The sequence below is a fragment of the Zychaea mexicana genome (genome assembly GCF_025766255.1).
Source record: "Zychaea mexicana strain RSA 1403 chromosome Unknown BDB00scaffold_187, whole genome shotgun sequence".
Taxonomy (NCBI): domain Eukaryota; kingdom Fungi; phylum Mucoromycota; class Mucoromycetes; order Mucorales; family Lichtheimiaceae; genus Zychaea; species Zychaea mexicana.
In genome coordinates, this window is record NW_026516850.1 from 2,454 (window position 1) to 20,621 (window position 18,168).

The following is an 18,168-nucleotide window of genomic DNA, read 5'->3' on the forward strand; positions in this document are numbered from 1 at the left end:
TGCATTTTACACCATCCATTGGCGGTCGCACTGGGATCATTTGTCGAAAAGAGGATCGTCAGCATATTGTTTCGCTCATGGCAAAACATTATCATCAACATCCTTTGATTACAGATGGTAACGTCTTCGCGCTTGTCTCACATCTTTGACCGAGTTACTCTGTATATATAATATGACTTCATGAATCATATATAAGTTAATCGTAGCGATTCTTCTGTATAGGTACTGTACAACGCACAGCCGAACAAATCCAGCAGCTTGCTACCCTAGAAGTCTACATGTTTTGCGTCACAAAGATTTACATAGATGCCTGGATACACAGTAGATGGCGCTACCTATATCAGATCAAACCTCAAAGGTGTTTCTAAACCATGTGCATGTATATACAATGTGTACTACCAATGAAGCATTTTACGTCTTGTTGTGCCATTAATCAAAAACAAGATTTTCATAGATATAGCGTATGTTATAAAAAAACCAGTTTATGACTATGCCTCAAGTATCAACGCCGTTACTACAGGTGTTGCATATGTGTAGCAGTGACACATGCATTTGCAGATGCAGGCACTCGTCGAACAGCTTTTTATTATGATACGTTCTTCGATAGTTGATGATGGTGATGGATGGCGTCTTTTTAAAGCTCTTTTACATTTAATTTTAAAGTTGGATGCACTGTGGTCAGTAACCGCTCGGCAAATTTATGATAGTGAACATCTCCATCGGCACGCCAGAGATCGCACTTCTGGTTGTATAATTAGTAAATGGATCGCTCTGTCCACGGAACCACACCGGCAAATGCACAATTCATAATTTTCTTTCAGAGAGAGGCTGGTCTCGTTTTCTGCAGCAAGCTGCTCCTCGAAAAGCATTTATTATAATAGTCAATTGATCAGCCCATGCTCAGGATAGTTACAAACACTTCTTCAAGAGAGTAGAAACGAAATCAATAAAATTTATTGTACACAAAGACAGAAGAAGACAAGTTTATTTATTATGGCTTGCAAATGACCGGCTTGTATATGAATCCTTCGTTCCTCAAAGGAGAGGTTGCTCTCCCTTGGTCTCCTCAAGCCTCAGTTCCAAAGGAACCTACACCTCCCAAAAACAAATCACTACAAATAGAAGAAGATGGGTGAGAGTAGTTTGTCAAGGGGGGAATTACGTGTATACTTACTTTGTGAGTGCACTGCGGTAAAGAACTTTACGGCATGTAGTGCGCTCACGGATAGGGCCCGCTGCAATAGCGACTCGTGCACTGCGTCACAAAGATCCTAATGAAAGTCGCAAATGTACGCCGAAAACAATAACGAATACTGATTCTGCACGTACACCCACTCGGACCCAAGTAGTAGAAGGCAGCCCTCAAATAGAAGAAGATGGGTTGAGAGTAGTTTGTCAAGGGGGGAATTACGTGTATACTTACTTTGTGAGTGCACTGCGGTAAAGAACTTTACGGCTTGTAGTGCGCTCACGGATAGGGCCCGCTGCAATAGCGACTCGTGCACTGCGTCACAAAGATCCTAATGAAAGTCGCAAATGTACGCCGAAAACAATAACGAATACTGATTCTGCACGTACATCCACTCGGATCAAGTAGCAGAAGGCAACCCTTCAATAAAGAAGCTGAAAAGTGGTTTTTATTGGTATCGTTCATTGAAGTGGAAAAGGTGGAAAAGATCTTTCGACAGTGAGGAAGAAGAAAGAGAAAGGGAAATGCGCAGTCGAGTCCAGTTCTTTTGTAGGCGTCACAGTTTGACCTGTTGGACCATCCGATGTTGCACAAGGATCGCGAGCAATGGATGGCAATCTCTCAAGGTCCATGCTTCACACCGATAACACCTGCACATTGTAGACGCTCTAGGCTCCATGTACACACTCGTCTCATCTCGCTACTTGGCAATCACGATGAGTTTCGCTCTTTTTCTGTTCACTTAAGCTGGCCTCTTATCGGTGTATTATATGCATAAGGGGCAAGAGTCGAGTGGGAACATTTCCAAAAGTGTGTGTAACGCCAACGATTTCTGATGTTTTCATGCATGAACGGTGCTTCGGAAAATTTTTCCAAGGCATCAATTCAGATCATGGAAATCGCTACCAAGTTCACTCCAAGTAAGTCAAGATATGCCACAACGGCCTATTCAAAGAAAGAAGTGGCAGTGACGGCCGAGGGGCACAACCGCAACAATCAGGATGTCGATGAGCAGAAGGAGTAGAAAGGAGAGCAGCAGCACCGCCAGGGAGCGACAACCTGTCGATGTGACGTTAGAAGAAATTCTGGAGCGCGTCGTCACCTGGCTGCTCTTGTCGGCATGAGTTGTTCCTTACATCTGCTACTAGATATATTTAGCGCATGTAATTAGCAAGGATGACTTTAGCTTTTGTTTAAAATTTGAAAATAGCAGTCAGGGTATACAGGATGATTGGCAGCAGATATGTAGGCAGTAGCAGGAACGGCAGTGAAAAGATTGTAACCTGATGCTTTTTGAAGCCTTCAAAAGCCTTGGAAAGCTTTCCTGAGCATTTAAAGATTTCAGAAAGCAAACATGGCTACCAATGAACGTACGTCAGACCTCCAACATCTGGTCTTTATCGTGGGCGGTCGAGTACCTGTACTGTACCAGCCAATGTCCTTAGCAAAAATGACCTCGCTTTTCGCGCTCCATGAAAACCCTTCTTTGGTAAGGCTTATGAGTTTGCTTTTTTTGACAACCTCTGCATATGGACTAGAGACTCAGGGCTTAAAATATTCGCGGTTGCCAGAAAACGACGTCCTTAATATGCACATTATCAAAAGACGAACAGGCTATCATGAGCTTGTCCATCATGTTTATGTGTTTTGGTGAGTAACCTCGTCGAAACAAAGTACAAGTTTCTTCAGTACAGGAACACCGACTTAGTTGAGTACAGGTTTACGACTTGCATCCTTCTGGGTCCTTGTGTACTTCTGAAATGCACATTTCAAAAGAGAACGTTATTGAAGTTTGACGGCTATTCTGCCTGTCTGTCTGTCAAGAAAAAAAAGTTATTTTGCAGAATCACGCTGAGGGCATCATCGTTATCTGGTTTCAATAGACTGCTGTGTAAGTAGACCACAAGCTAAAGTCATCTTTTGAGTCATGCGCCGAATATTTTAACCTTGTTTCTGTATATGAATGCATGCGATAAGAAACTCATCAAGCCATAAAGGATGTGGTGAGGTTTAACGTAATGCTGACCATCCGTATCTATTATATCGTTTGCAGTTATAGGATAATGGATACATAGCAGTAATAAGTATTTGCGTATATACATATAATAACAAGATGGATGTGTTTTTATTATCATTTAAATATTTTGATACGAGATAAGATCATGATGCTGCCGTCTGCTTGTTATTCCAAAATCCAAAAGCGGATGAAACATTGTTCTCGCCGGTGTCAGTAGTGGATGAATGTCGTTCATAATCTTCATCCGCTTCAATAGGTGATATTACTGCTGCACCTGTTGATGTTGATGTTAGTTTTGCTGCCGCCTTTGTTGGACTTGTAGCGTTAGATGTTGTTGTTCCATTCAAGGAGGATGACGGTGTCGATGCTGGCTGTATCGGTATCCATTGAGAAAGTGAGTTTTGTCTAACACTGTTATCGCTAGTGCCATTGTGCACTGATGTTGTCGTATTGTTATTGTTACTGTTTGTGGTGTTGTTTGTTGATGTTACAGCTGTGTAGTAGATCATACAGATTAGTGTAAAAAGTCGCTGATGGATCCTGCTATGTATGAAAACTCACATAGCGGTTGCCGGAATGGATTTGACATTTTAACAACGTGTTTATTTGCACGGGGAAGTGCTATGTATACGTTGGTTAGCATAAAAGTTTCACTTTGACTTTGTAATTGCTTTTTTTGGCTCGGCAGGCATACTTACGTTCATCAGTTTCCCACCATTTGGAAAGTTCTGTACTTGGTTTCGGTACTACATCAGTAGGTTAGATTTGTTTTCAGTCAAGCCGTTCTGTGTGATAATTCGAGTACAATCCCGAAGGAAGAAAAATAGAGGCACTTACAACTGGGTGAAGCATTTACAGGGCCGAGATCAATTAGAGTATCTACAATAGAACGTGGTGGCAATGTGACAATAGGTCTGCTTGGCGGAGTGGGTGTTCTTCGACGTGGTAATTCGGGTGGAGCTGTATTATCTACTACAGGAATATTATCCAGACTCTTCTGATACAATTCTTTTTGCAATCGGGCTTTGGCATCATGGTCCATCATAACAATCTAACATTATCAAAGAAACGTTAGAAATATCATAAAATCTATGCTTCCTACTTTTTCCAAATAAAACGTACATCTGCTTCAAACAGGGCAAATACTACAAGGAATCGAATACATGTATTAATATACCTTTCTTTCTAGTAGTTTTGGATATTAGCCTCAGCCAAGAACCTGAGTTCTCTGACATCTCCTTTGCTACTTACCTGGTCTATGATCGGATGTATACAATTCAGCACGGGCATACTGAACCAGTTCTAAATGCTTTCCTTTATACAAAATACGGTCTGTCCAACCTGGCACCCGTTGCTTCTCACTATTCAGAAGAAAACATCATAATCATTTCCATTTAGTCGCTTGCTGGTTTATTATACCCATCAGTTTATCTATGTTGTGAAATCCTTTTCTTTGCCTTTACCTGGTATCATAGACATCTTTGCCATTATCATATTTATAGGTTGGTAAGAAAGTAATAGGTCCTTCTTGGTAACCCGGGAATACAAGACCTTGCTGCATTTGTTTTTGGAGCTAAATAATAGAGTTGAGAAAATTATTAAACCAAAGTCTTACATAGTGTGGAGCCAATTTCACACACTAAGTAAGCTTTTCTTTTTTGTAATAGTATTTACCTGATCGGCTTGGAGTAAAGCATCAATGTTTCCTTGGGCAGCATATCCGCGTGCCTGAAATCAACAATCAATTGTTAGAGCTACACCAAAAGACTTTGCAGTTTGTTCGCCCTGACTTTTTCTGCTTTGAATTCATAAGATATACCTCTTCGTTGGATAACGAAACTCTATAGTTCAGATCACTTAACCAGAATATGTTGCTATATTTTAAAAAGAGGTTTTGTCAGAAACATCAAGACTTATTCTTTCCTTGTTTAAATAACTTACTCATGACTGTCAATTGTTCGTCCACGTAGGAAACGAAGGCCGGTATTGATTGTATGGAAATCGGCATTTCGGTCCTCATAATTCGAATGCCCTGTTAGAGGCAATCACAAGTTAGATATGTTGCTAAGAGACGGAAATCAGTGAAGACAAGAGCTCACCTGATGCAAAATGAGCTGCTAAGAAACAGATACTGGTGTCGCCATAGTCCATGCGAATTGCAACTGCTCCCTTGTTACCAGCAATACCCATAATACCGGTCTACACAATAAAGAAGACCAATGTGTCAGACTCTTTCTCTTTCAATGTATCTGAGAGGAAGTAAGCCATACCTTCTTGATGGATGTTTCGACATTGCGAATATTTTCTACAATATTTGCTTTTACAAAAATGACAAGCGCCGCACCGACGAGTTGATTTGATCGAAGCATAACGTATCTTGATTTGCCTCTGGGATTCGAGTTTAATGTACGTTCTATCTGCTCTTCCCATATTTTGCTATTATTTAGTCGTGAAAAGGAAGATAAATAGATTCTTTAGCCTGATTTGCTCGATGGTGATTGAAAACACTTCTCATTCTTACCGTTTCTCTGCATCTGTCGTCATGACCTGTAGATGCGATTAGTTATATGAAATTGCCAAAAAATCGAGAGTCCTTACTAACCTGCTGTGGAGAAAGCTCTACAATTTCTTGGAAGCCCACGGCATAGATATCAGGTTCATCATCTCCCCCTAGTGCATATGTACGATAATTGTAAATCAATTCACTTCCTCTTTTCTTCACTATAGGCTATTTTCTGTTTTTGAACTTACATTGTGAGTGTTGTAAAAGCCAGGGATCCAAGGATTCACCCTTGAAACTTTTGCCATTTAAGTTATATGTGCCACAAAAAATTGTTACTTGGTGACTTGTTGAATATTCTTTTAATCTAAACGCAAAATATGATATGACAACGTTAGTGTTGAATAATCCTCTTTATATATGAAATTCGCATATGTACCTTTTCACCATCAGTTTTGATACTGAGTCGCTGATTGGGTCATGTACTATGATCTCTTGTTGACCCACCAACTTCCCCTATACACGATGATCTTAATGTCAGCAATCCGATAATCGGCAATAAGAGTGGATTCTACCCATAACCATTATGGAGAGATAACGAACCAGTAATTGATCAATGACTTCCTGCTTAGCCTTATCTTGAAACGTGTTAATGAAAAATCGATTTGCGGATCGAGTGGCATCATTTAACATGTTCATAAAGGTGACCTTGCCCGTCCGTGTAAATGCCGACTTGAGCGCTCCTGTACCAGCATAAATTCTGGACAAACCATCGCCATTCTCCGCCCATAAATGGGAATGTCGATCCATCAACATATCCATGTCCCAGCATGTAACGTGGTGACCGCCCAAATAATTTTGCAATGTCATGCTCGAAATTTTGTTCTGCACAAGATTTGTTCTATCCAAGCAATCCAAGCAGTTTGTTCGGAAACAACCAGTCTGTCTGTTGACAATACGATTGTCGACAGAGTCCATTAAAAAGAAGCCATGTTGATCCAAATAGCCGCGTACGTCGTTTAATAGATAAACAAGATTGTCATAGTTGCCACCACGACATTCGGCATGCAGGTCGAAATTGACCATTCGTAATTGGCTTTCGGGCATATGTAGTTGGTGAACCGCCGATGTGTATGTTGATCCCAACAAGGATTCGCCCGTGTTCTGCTCGCGTGCAGAGAGCAGGTTGATGTTGCATACTGATTGATATCGATTGATGAGTTCGGTAAAGTGTCGCTTGACGGCTGGTTGTGTCGCACCCGGTCCTCGTGCAATTTGTAATTTTTGATTGACGATGCCCTGCTGTTCCCAAAACACTGGGTTTTGTCCATTTCACGAAACGTTGATAAGAGAACTGTCTATAACAGCTCTTTTCCTCTTTCTCTCACACACACATAAAAAGAAGTTGCTTTACCAGGAACACTTCCACGCGTTTGGGTAAATGCATAGCATACTCGATCGGAATACAACACGGTCTCTGTCTGTAATTGTCGACATTAGAAAAGGAACCCTAGCTCCAAAAACGAGCACTACTACCTGCCACTCACTACACCACTAAACACTTACCTCAACGAAATTGGCAACATGTCCATTGTCATCGATACCTCTCGAGTTGAATCGGGTACCAGCCCGTTTACAACTTAATTTTGATATTACCGACAGTTCGTATTTTTCATTTTCAAGTGATACAGTTTCCACCCCAACATAGCCTCGGATGGCAAATACCTGGAATGAAAACACATAACAGGTCATATCAGTGCCGAAAAAAAACAGAAAATTTCTCTCGGTGCATTGTCGCCATCCTTGCTCTCCTTGCTCTTTAAAGCCATATTCCATGTTCTACTTACCAGAAACCCTCCTCTATCAAGATCCATCTGCTTTTTTCGTTCCAATTTCGCCCGAAAATCGAGCAATCCGGATATCAGAAATTTGTTCCATAAGAAATGATCATCAAATGCATGGACGTTCGATGATGCATCCGATGTCCTTGAAATTCCATATGCATGGTAAGTATCTTCCCCAAAACCCTCACGTGAACGACATTTATAACCTAGCAGCCATCCCCCCGAATGTCTTACCTTGCTTGTACAGTTTTTGTTAAATCGAAATCCGGGGTAAAATAAAAGTTGCCGACTGAAAATAGCTTTTCCAGCTGAGCACAAGGGTGTTGTATTGCCGCCTGGTCGCTCCATTCGTCACCTGAACTATCCGTATTATAATCCCGTGCTGCAGCCGCAGAAGACATATCCAAGTCGTCATACTTTGACGACGACAATGAATAGAACGATACGGATACAATTTTATATACTTCTTCACCTGCACGAATACGGCCCACTGGTACACAATCTGTAACAATCGCAATAAAGCATTCTGTTTTTTTGGCGGGACGAGAAAGGTTGATGTTTTAAGAAAAGGGTTATCGTTTGGGAATATAAAGAAGGAAACACATAAAAACCACCAACCTCCCATGACATTAATCATGCCAAGGCAACCAAATACGGGTCGACTATTTAAAATGCGCCATTGGGTGTCCTCGAATTCACCTAGTGGTAATAGCTTGGTGATGGCGCGGTCGCCCATGGTTGCCGGGTTGCTGTACTGTTCAAACATTAATACACCCGAAGGTGCTTCATGGAGGACGGTCGGTCGTAAGGCGAGTGCTCGTGGATGGTCTCGTAATAATAGATGTGTTTGCATCGTAAGTTATATGTGCCGCAAGAATTTTAGTGGAAGGGTGGTAATTGGTGGTGGACGAGCCCTGTAATATATTATACGAAGAAGAAAGAAAAAAAAATTGGTGCAGAATGGTCGGCCCTTGGCATACATACACGCACTACACGACTCTCGGAACTTGGAAGCCGAATCTCCGGGTATTTGATTTGCGCACCTTTGCTGACACTTAAATTTGCCCGTCTGTTGTTATGCAACCAAAGAGTCGGATGTGTCACTCTGTATATCAGGAGAGAGGGATTAAAATGGTACACTGAGCAAACTAAGGATCATCGTTACGGTTCTACTTTCCTTACACCTAGCCCTTGTTTATTTTTTTACGCCAAAAGTAGGAAACTTATAAGGGTAGCAAAAATGTCAAGTGTAACCATGCAGATACTACTACATTAAGAAATAATAGTTATATATAGTGAAAAATTACAACATAGTCGTGAATGGATTTCAAAATGAAAACCACATCATAGCAAACCCTTTGGCAGATGGTGTATAATAGCTACTGTAGTAACCTTACTATCCAATAGGCTCCATATCATACTGGAAAAAACTCATAGTGAGGTGACGATGATTCGCCTTTACTGGATGCTGTTACTCTCTATTATATCTTCAACCAAAAAAGAGTTTATGATTCGTCCGTGTCCCAAATTTAAGCCCTATTCAGCGAGAGCATATGTCAATAAAGAGCCGCAAAGAACTTCATATTGCTTGCATGACAAATACATGCTTCATTCGCCGGCTAACTCAGCTAGATACTTTGATTACCACGTTGTTATTTACGAATCATATCCGATCTATTCGTATGGGAAATGAGTTTTTTTATCACCAAAACGACGAGTAAATTTGCATACGTTGCCTTATCTTTTACTTGTTGCACTATCACAGTTAGTAACAGTAACAATTAAACACTTATGCCCGCTTCTTGTTTTTTCAGGAATATAATAGGCTGCTTGCTGCTAAATGAAGCAGATCATAAAGCCTTCAATTGAGTCATGAAAGGAGGCTCGTGCCTGAATAGAATTACAATGTGTGTTTGCTTGCACATATACCAGAACAAGCGGAACATGTAGGAAACAAATCAATAAGAACTGTGCTTTCCTTTTAGCAAGCAGACGATTTCTGTAAGGCATGCAGTCGTGGCGGCGTACATGCATAAAGTGATTAAGAGGACACGTTGGAAAAAAGGAGATCTCATAAACGATGTAACTATTGAATCATCGTACTATCGGGACTATGCTCTGTGTATCCTGGTAGAAGCACCATGCGGCTGCTGCTGGTGCTGCATCGTGTGTACAGAACCTTGGTAATTATACTGCGCAAAAGTACATATATGAATATATATTCTTTCGCTCAAGCAATAAAACACTGATGTACTAGTATACATACACATCTGAGCGTGCATTGTATGCGTTCATGTGCCCTTTCAAAATAAATAATTGGTAAATGGATCTATTTATACACAAAATGTCGTAGTAATTACAGATACAGTAAGCTCTCGAAAATTGCAAAGCTTTACAACAACGTGGAGGGGCAACCCGTCATCCCTGGTGGCTACGCCCGTGCGTTATCTTTAGCCCGACCATGTGGATCAAATCTGTTCGTCATAAACATGAAGTTTTGGAATAGGGCGTGGGTACCACGCTTGCTTAGCAAAGGAGACGCAACGTCTACAGTGATGACTTCCTCTGTTACTACCTGTCATTGCAAGTTCTAAAGTGGTCGTGCAGAGTCCAAAGACGCTACTGAAGCAAGATACGCAAAAGTGCAATGAGTTGCCTAAATAAAAAGTTGTCTCTAGTCAGCATGTAGTGTATATGTGTTGCTACTACTACAGCGTATCGAACAATAAAGAAAAATTGCTCTGTTTTAATGCACACTATGAAGATAAAAACCAGTATATGTATACTCTACTAGTAACATATGCTGCTATTGAAGCACGCTGCAGGCCAGCTACACAAGAAAAGCTACTGTTTTGCCTTTATATGATGCATGAGAAGACTGCGCTCACCATCGCCTCTTATGTATAAAGCAAAGACTGGCACCATTGTCGCATCTATATAAAAAAAAGCCCTCACATATACCATGCATGTGTGTACATGTACAATCTAGTAGGGTAGGGAGGGGGGGTATAGAGCGCATAAGTGCATGTTGTCGTAGGAAGAAGAAGAAGAGGAAGAGAAAGGGGATGATCTTGCAAGTAAGTTTGTGGCCTGATGTGGTGCCTTGATATGATATGTGCGCAGTTTCTATTCATTATTTGTGAAATGCGAAGACCGCGAAGCACAGATACCTGTTTTTACCATTAGGCTGTGTAATTACTATATTTTTTTTCATTGCAGCTTTTTTCTTCTCTCTCTTTCTCTTTCTATTTGCTCTTTATTACAACTTGACATATTCTTGTCTATATCTGTCATTCTGTCATCATGACAGAACTATTTCCAGTCAATGCTGGAACTGTGCCTCCGCCACCACCCAACACGACTCCTCCTTTCCAACCTCTTCCTACGCAGTCGACAACTGCTTTGTCCAATGCCGCGATCGCCGCTGGTCTTGGAATGAGGCGGAGAAAGCGTAAAGACCCATCACGCCCTCCACAAAAAGTAAAAAAAAAACCTCATTGTTGTCCTGGAAAGAAAACTGCCGATCTACACTTCCTTTGTGCTGAACAATAAAATTTAATAATAGCTGAAACTCGAACGTATCTTGGGCCTGACAACTGCCTCGTCGAATATATTAGCCACGGCCGAATCGCAAGATCTCGTTGCTTATGCAGCGGGTGCCGTGGTGGTGTTATATAATCACAAGCGCAACAAACAAGTCGGATTTCTTTATCCGCCTACGAATACGACAAATATTTCCTCCAACAATAATGGCAGCACAAATGCTGCCTTGGCAGCAGCAGCGGCGGGGACAAATGGTGCGGCAGCAGTAGCCGCTAATAGCATGATGCTCGCTGGAAGTTCGTTTATTTCGCCCCTGGGGTCGTCGCCTGCGGAAATCTCGGGTGTTCCGAAGATACAATCAGAGAAAAAGAAAAAAACACCGGCAAGTACACGTGCCAAACCTATCAGCTGCCTGGCCTTTTCGCCTGACGGGAACTATCTTGCCGCTGGCGAGGTAATCTTAATTTTTAACTATTGTACCAAAAGGAGGAAGATCGAGGAGATAGAGTTGGATAGAGAGCGAGAGCGAGAGGGGAAAGGGGAATGAGTAGGAGGAGGGAGCATCGAATTAAATTCGTGGAATTAAGACTCTGGGTGGCCATTTTTTGTGTGTATGTGTAGATGGGCCATCAACCTCGCATTTTGATCTGGGACGTCAAGGGGCGTATGCTACTGCATGAATGCCGCGGGCACAAGTTTGGTGTCCTGTCATTGGCATTCTCTCCGAATATGCGCTATTTAGTATCCATCGGATTTCAGGTAAGCAAAAGCATGAAGTCTGCTCCTGTTATTTTTCTTGGGGGGGTGTACCTCCTCCCTATACGTTTCAGCTATTTTGTCACTTACCTTGACATGGCGCTAATCCATTTTCTCGTATGACAGCACGATGGGTACTTGTACGTTTGGAACTGGAAAAAGGGGATTAAACTGGCAGGAAACAAAGTTACTAGTAAAGTCAATGCGCTATCGTTTTCCAAAGATGGTACGTACTTTGTTACTGCGGGTTTACGACATGTCAAGTTCTGGTACTTTGATGCTCGAGGACGTGTTCCGAAAAGGGTATGCTAAAGACGGGTGAATGGATGAGTTTTAACGAGTAATATGTGGGGGTATACTAGCTCTTTCTCACATATATCATGAAAAAGGACTCACTTTTGGCTATTGTTATTGTTTTCATAAACAACCTCTTGTGTTAGGGCAACTTATCATCACGGGAAACCCAAGTACTAGATGGAAGATCGGGTATTCTGGGTGCACTACGTGAGAGCAACTTTGTTGCTGTCGGTTGTGATCGTGGAAAGACTGAGAACGTCTACTTTTTGACGGATAGTGGCATCCTATGCATGTTTAAAGAAGGGCGAGTAATTGATAAATGGGTCGACTTGCAGGTAAAGAAAAGAGAAGTGGGCGAACATGGTTAAAGTTTTCCGTGGATATTTCTTTATTGATTTTGTATGATTTTGAATTTCTTCAGGTGCAAAATGCCTATTCGATTGCTGTTTCGTCTAATTACGTTATCTGTGCCTGTGCAGGCGGTATCATCAGGTAATGCCATGATTTTTGATGTGCAATGTTCGTTGGTGGTGTATGGGTGTACAAAAGTAAAATGCACTGAGAGAGCAGATGACTCACAACAAAGAGAGACTAGACTTTTCGAGCCTGGAACTTTAAACTATTGCGGAATCCTTCCGAAACCACATCCCCTGGGAACTGATATCGGTGCCATTACGTCTCCTGAAATGCTCAAACATCATACCGACGAAAACACCTACTATCCCGAAGTCATTGCTGTCGATTACGATGATGCCTCTAGTAAGATAACCGCCGTTTATGCCGATCGTAGCTTGTATCTATGGGATATCCGAGACTTGAAAAAGATTGGCAAATACCGCAGCTTTGTATTTCACAGTGATTGTGTCTGGGGCGTCGAGGTAAGTACATAGATCCACATATTGGATAATCGAAAACCCGAGTTGGTGAATAAGCAAAACAAGGTCCTAAATAATGAAGCATGTGCACTCTATCAATCTGCTTATAGCCATGTCCAGCATTGATCGAACCTGTCAACGCTATACCGCCCAATTCCTTTGCAACCCATTCTGCCGATGGCACGGTACGCTTCTGGAATTTAGATAACAGTATCTATCCCAGTTCAACATCTTCTACTTTCATTCTCTCGCCTCGATCTACCAATAACGCCAGCTCCACGTCGCCCTTGTCGCCTATCAAATCGCCTACTACTAGCAATATACCCTTATCACCTAGCAGCAGTAGCAGCGTGTCACTACATCGCCGAAACATTTATTCTCGAGAACTGGTCAGAATGATCTACGTGGACACAGATGCGGCCGAGTTTTCGAAATTACGAAGAGATGTTGGTAAGCGTGCATAAAGTTTTTGCTTGATTGCCTAAAGAAAAAAAGAGAAGCTAAGTGATATTATGTAGATTTTACCGACGACCAATACCCAGATTTCGGTATCAGATCGTTAAAAATGAGCAACGATGGCAAATTGCTAGCCACAGGTGATCGCAACGGCAATCTCCGTGTCCATAGTATGGAAACATGGGATCAGATTACCTATCAAGAAGCCCATGACTCTGAAATTCTGGCTATGGATCTGACCAATCCTTCCCAAAATGGTAAAACCGTGAAATCTTTTTGTGCATGGATGATAATGCATGTTCTCCGACGTACGCTGACATGCATGTACAATAGATGTCCCGTACATGATTGCTACCGCATCGCGCGATCGATTGCTGCATGTTTTCGACATCAACGGTGGGTTCCAACTGGTTCAAACACTCGACGACCATTCATCCTCCATCACTGCTGTCAAGTTTTCCAAGAGCGCCAAGAGGCTTATTAGCTGCGGTGCTGACAAGGGCGTCATTTTCCGCAACATTGAGCCGCATGAAAACTTTTATTCGACCTATCACAATTATTCTGGTCGCGGCACTGTGTTTGACATGTCACTCGACTTGAGCGACCGCTACATTGCTACTGTGACAGGCGAGCGCCGATTGTTTGTATTCAATGTCGATTCTGGAAAGCCAGTCCGCGTATGCAAACCGGAAACCAACGAAGAAACAGTCAGCGGCACGTCAGCAGAAAACTCGGGTGGCAGTTTGCTCAACATTGATTTGGATCCATTCTCGGGCACGTATGCAGTTACCAGCGGCTCCGATCGTTCCTTGCGCCTCTTTGATTTGACCAACAGCACATGCATTGAAAAGGTCAGCGCTCATGCCGAACTGATTACGGCTGTCAAGTTTGTCCGAACAGGTCATGATACGATTCGCGTAGTCAGCACATGTTCGGACGGCACGATATTTGTATGGAAGATTTCGGAAGATATTATATGCAAAATGAAGGCACGCTGCGCGGAAAAGGATCCGCGTGCACAGGAACTGGTCATGAACATCCGGACGACAGAGGAAGTTGCTGAAGATAAACGATTGCAACAAAAGGGTTTGTCAGCAGCAGCTGCTGCTGCTGCTACCGCTGCAGCGGGCGCAAACAACCCAAAGACTCGCTTTCGACGCATATCAACAGCTACAGCAGCTAGACCAACGCCGAGTCTATCACAAATGGTACGACAAGGCGAGCGCCGGACGTTTTCGACCATGTCGCCTGCGGAATCAAAATATGACGATTTGTATAAAAAAATCGCCATGTCGCGACGTTCACGGCCGCAACAGATCGAGCACCCATCCTCACCTGAAAATAACAGCGGTCCAACATCACCAGTTTCGAAAACTGCTGGAGAGAAAAAGATAGAGCGAAAACGGGATTCGACGGGTAGCAGTGGCAGCGGTCGCAAAACACCAGAAGGAAAATTGGAACGTCTGTATAACGGGATACCTACTTCTGGTATTCGCGAACGAACATCAAGCCATGTAGGACCTAATTTTGCTGCTGCAAATCGCTATGGTGCCCCAGGTATGAGTGGAGGCGATTCATCACCACGTGCAGCAGCTGGCTTCAATCCATTGCGTCAAGTAGGTGGACGCATGAATCCAGTGCTTCGAAGGCAAATGTCTCGTGAAGCCATGAACAAGCAAGGATCACCGACGAGCAACAAAGATCGAACAACGCGGCCGAGGACAAACGAAGGGGTAGTTCGTCGTAAGCGATCGGCGAATTTGAATGAGCAACGACGTTCGAGCATAGAAGCTCCATCACCTCCTCCAAACGACAAAATTATCAATGCAAATCATCAGCACCAACAGCAACACAGCAAAGGCGATGCTCCTGCTGGTTTATCGACTGCCAGTACCACACCTGACGGAATTATACGTCATGATGTCGACGTAACATTACCGAGACAGTTACCAGAGCGTCACCATCACCAAGACGAAGATGATGATGGCGAAGAAGCAGGCGATGAACGTGAAGCAAACGATGATGAAGAAGAAGACGATGATGACGACGAAGAAGAGGAAGAAGTGATTTTCATCACGCCGCCACCAGAACAGGACGAGATCGGTACTCCATTTGAAGTTACTTCACATGATGAAGTTCATGACGATTCTGGTACGACTAGCTCTAATGAACATGTCGACGACGGCCGAAAACCATCAGATGACGAGAAGATTCGTACACCAGAGAAACATCATAGCGGTGGAGAAGGTAATACGACAGCAGACGATGACGAAGATGGATCGAGTGAAGACAATGCAGACGACGCTATCCTCCAGGCCATTACGTTAAGAGAAGCGCCACGCATGACACCATCGTTGAGTCGAACGACATCCATGTCGTCTCGCAAACAGCTCGATGAAGAGCCGACCAGAAGCATTAACGACAACAACGGCAACGGCAACAACGATATTGACACTGCAGATGGACGATCAGCGCATTCACCGTTCTCGCCTTCCAGCAAAGAATCATCTGGCGGTATTTCACCAAGCGGCCGTGATACACCTGCTTTGCGTGAATTACAAAAGAAGCTTGAAAAAGCCAAAAAACGACAAAGTTTCACCGCACGATTTCTGTCATCACTAGGTGACCGTAGAAGCACACATTATCATCATCCGCCTATTCCTTCTTTCAACTGCGAGCCGCTTGGGGACGTGACCAAGAACTTTAATGAAACGATGCCAACCGCCGAGACCACCATTCCCCTTGAGCCGCCACGCATCGACACAAGCTCAGCTGCTCTCAATAATAACAATAACAAAACCATCGTTTCATCTTTGCCCGCTGCTACAGTCGATGAAGAAACCACTCAACAACACCAGCTAAAAGATGTACCAGAACCCGAGACCGCCAATATAGACCACGACAAAGGCAAGGATAGTGGGCAACAATCCGCTATTTTGCAACAGCTGCAGCAAGCAGACGATGTATCACAGCTTGTTGACGATACGATCACTACACAACCATCACCATCTTCAACAGAAGAAATAGGAAATGACAGTTCTGTTTCCATGGAAAAAGTGGGTAGCACGGATACATGCGATTCAAGCTCGTTTGATCATATACTGTCCGATCTCGACGGAGCCATCATTTTGTTAGACAGCGTCATGGACGCGTATGCATCTGCCAAAAGCATTGATGGCAGTCAAACATTCGTCACGACAGTCGAGGCGAAACTTGGCAGCGTCATCGACAAGATATCGCAAGTACGATCATCGCCCTCTCTAACACACAGCAGTAGCAGTAACAACAGCGATAATGGTATTAATGAATCATCATCATCCGTGGACGATGGTCTAGCTGAGCAGCAGCAGCAGCAACCACAAGAGCAACAGCAACAAGACCCTGCCACCCTAGCCCTTTTGGATAAATATTCGAATTTGCTTATGCAAATGGTCGAGAAAAAATTACTTTCTTCTACCTCCTCCTCTTCTTCTCATTAATTTCATAGTAGTAGCACCTTCACTTTTTCTTTTTCTTCAACTCATATACCACCACATAACGCAACAACACTCTCACTTTGTATTTAATTGCATTTTTCTCCATGTTTTTTCCCGTTTTCTCCTTTTTTATATCCTGCACTGCTCATTCTTTTATTTAATTTTCTGTTCAGTATATATTATACATGGCATTTTGTAACAAGCTTTTTTTTATCCTTTTGCGAACCCAAAGATTAGCAGCATTCGTATGCATGGTGCTAAAATTGTAGTGTTTACTTCGCGAGCTTTGAATACACTGTCTTGGCTACATTGCGGAAACGATGGCGTTACAAAGATATCTATACCATGATTATGAGACAACTAGAATGAAGTATAAAGGTACATGAAGAGCTTGAGCGACGCCTGCACAGATAAACATACCGCGGATTGGGTCCTCATCACAGTGATCGACCTTTCTCTGGTGTGATGATGGTGGTGCTGCATCTTACACAGCAGCTTGCCATTTGACATAGTTGTAATGATATAAAGGTGCTTTGTTATTCTGATAATGAAATTGTCGGCCTCGCACATATAAAGTTCTGCTCTGTGTAGACGATGTAGGTAAACGGCTATATCACACCAGCCAAGTTCTCTCATGTAAATTCGTTTATTTCTTAGTTTGTTTGATACTCTTGTGCTGGTCTACGTAACCGTAGATATATATCTTTCTATGCAATAAACCTTCTGCGGCATTTTTCAAAACGACATAAATGTTTCCATGTTCGAATGTCTTTTACTATCTTTCAAAGGTGTCACGAATCTGCATTATTTTAGACTACCTGATCCAACCTTTTCTCTTTAGAAACTTGCTCTTGAAAATTATTGGTGATACTACGTCTTCACAAGATAAGGAACAATGCTTGGACCAGTATGACCGGTATTGACGCGTTCGATCATTATGTACCAGAATTTCATAATTGGAATTTATGCAGGCAGAACTAACATAATCGCATATATCGTAAGAATACCATGTAGCTGGAACTACTTGTTGTAGCTACAGCGATACAAGAAGTAGCAATGCCATCAAAGATGTATCAGTCGTGGATTGGCCCCAATAGATCCTACTGCCACACAAGGGTATACGTTTGTCTGGCCCATGCCACTATTGGTGCTGTTGGTGTTTTCACAACACAACGACGGGTCTTTTGCTTGTTGTTGTTGCTGCTAACGTTTTTG

General features: G+C 42.7%; 2 protein-coding genes across 2 annotated transcripts; one reads left to right on the forward strand and one right to left on the reverse strand.

Annotated features, from left to right (window-relative positions):
- Positions 1–3,224: 3,224 nt before the first annotated feature.
- On the reverse strand, positions 3,225–8,564 carry BDB00DRAFT_860381 (Sac phosphatase domain-containing protein). Its single transcript, XM_053125995.1, has 21 exons — positions 8,169–8,564; positions 7,785–8,076; positions 7,554–7,692; positions 7,273–7,431; positions 7,121–7,187; positions 6,310–7,022; positions 6,146–6,222; positions 5,958–6,073; positions 5,809–5,876; positions 5,728–5,753; positions 5,477–5,642; positions 5,306–5,405; positions 5,148–5,238; positions 5,026–5,080; positions 4,881–4,934; positions 4,670–4,779; positions 4,458–4,567; positions 4,329–4,351; positions 4,044–4,257; positions 3,905–3,952; positions 3,225–3,827 (listed from the first exon to the last, which is right to left on the reverse strand). Exons 1-21 carry the CDS (start codon positions 8,401–8,403, stop codon positions 3,721–3,723), a joined length of 2,970 nt encoding a protein of 989 aa, XP_052972692.1. The 5' UTR covers positions 8,404–8,564; the 3' UTR covers positions 3,225–3,720.
- A 2,217-nt stretch (positions 8,565–10,781) lies between these two features.
- Positions 10,782–17,273, forward strand: BDB00DRAFT_934245 (uncharacterized protein). Its single transcript, XM_053129147.1, has 10 exons — positions 10,782–11,030; positions 11,116–11,547; positions 11,715–11,852; positions 11,976–12,152; positions 12,290–12,481; positions 12,568–12,638; positions 12,733–13,024; positions 13,132–13,471; positions 13,540–13,734; positions 13,811–17,273. Exons 1-10 carry the CDS (start codon positions 10,854–10,856, stop codon positions 16,954–16,956), a joined length of 5,160 nt encoding a protein of 1,719 aa, XP_052972693.1. The 5' UTR covers positions 10,782–10,853; the 3' UTR covers positions 16,957–17,273.
- The last annotated feature ends 895 nt before the right edge of the window (positions 17,274–18,168 follow it).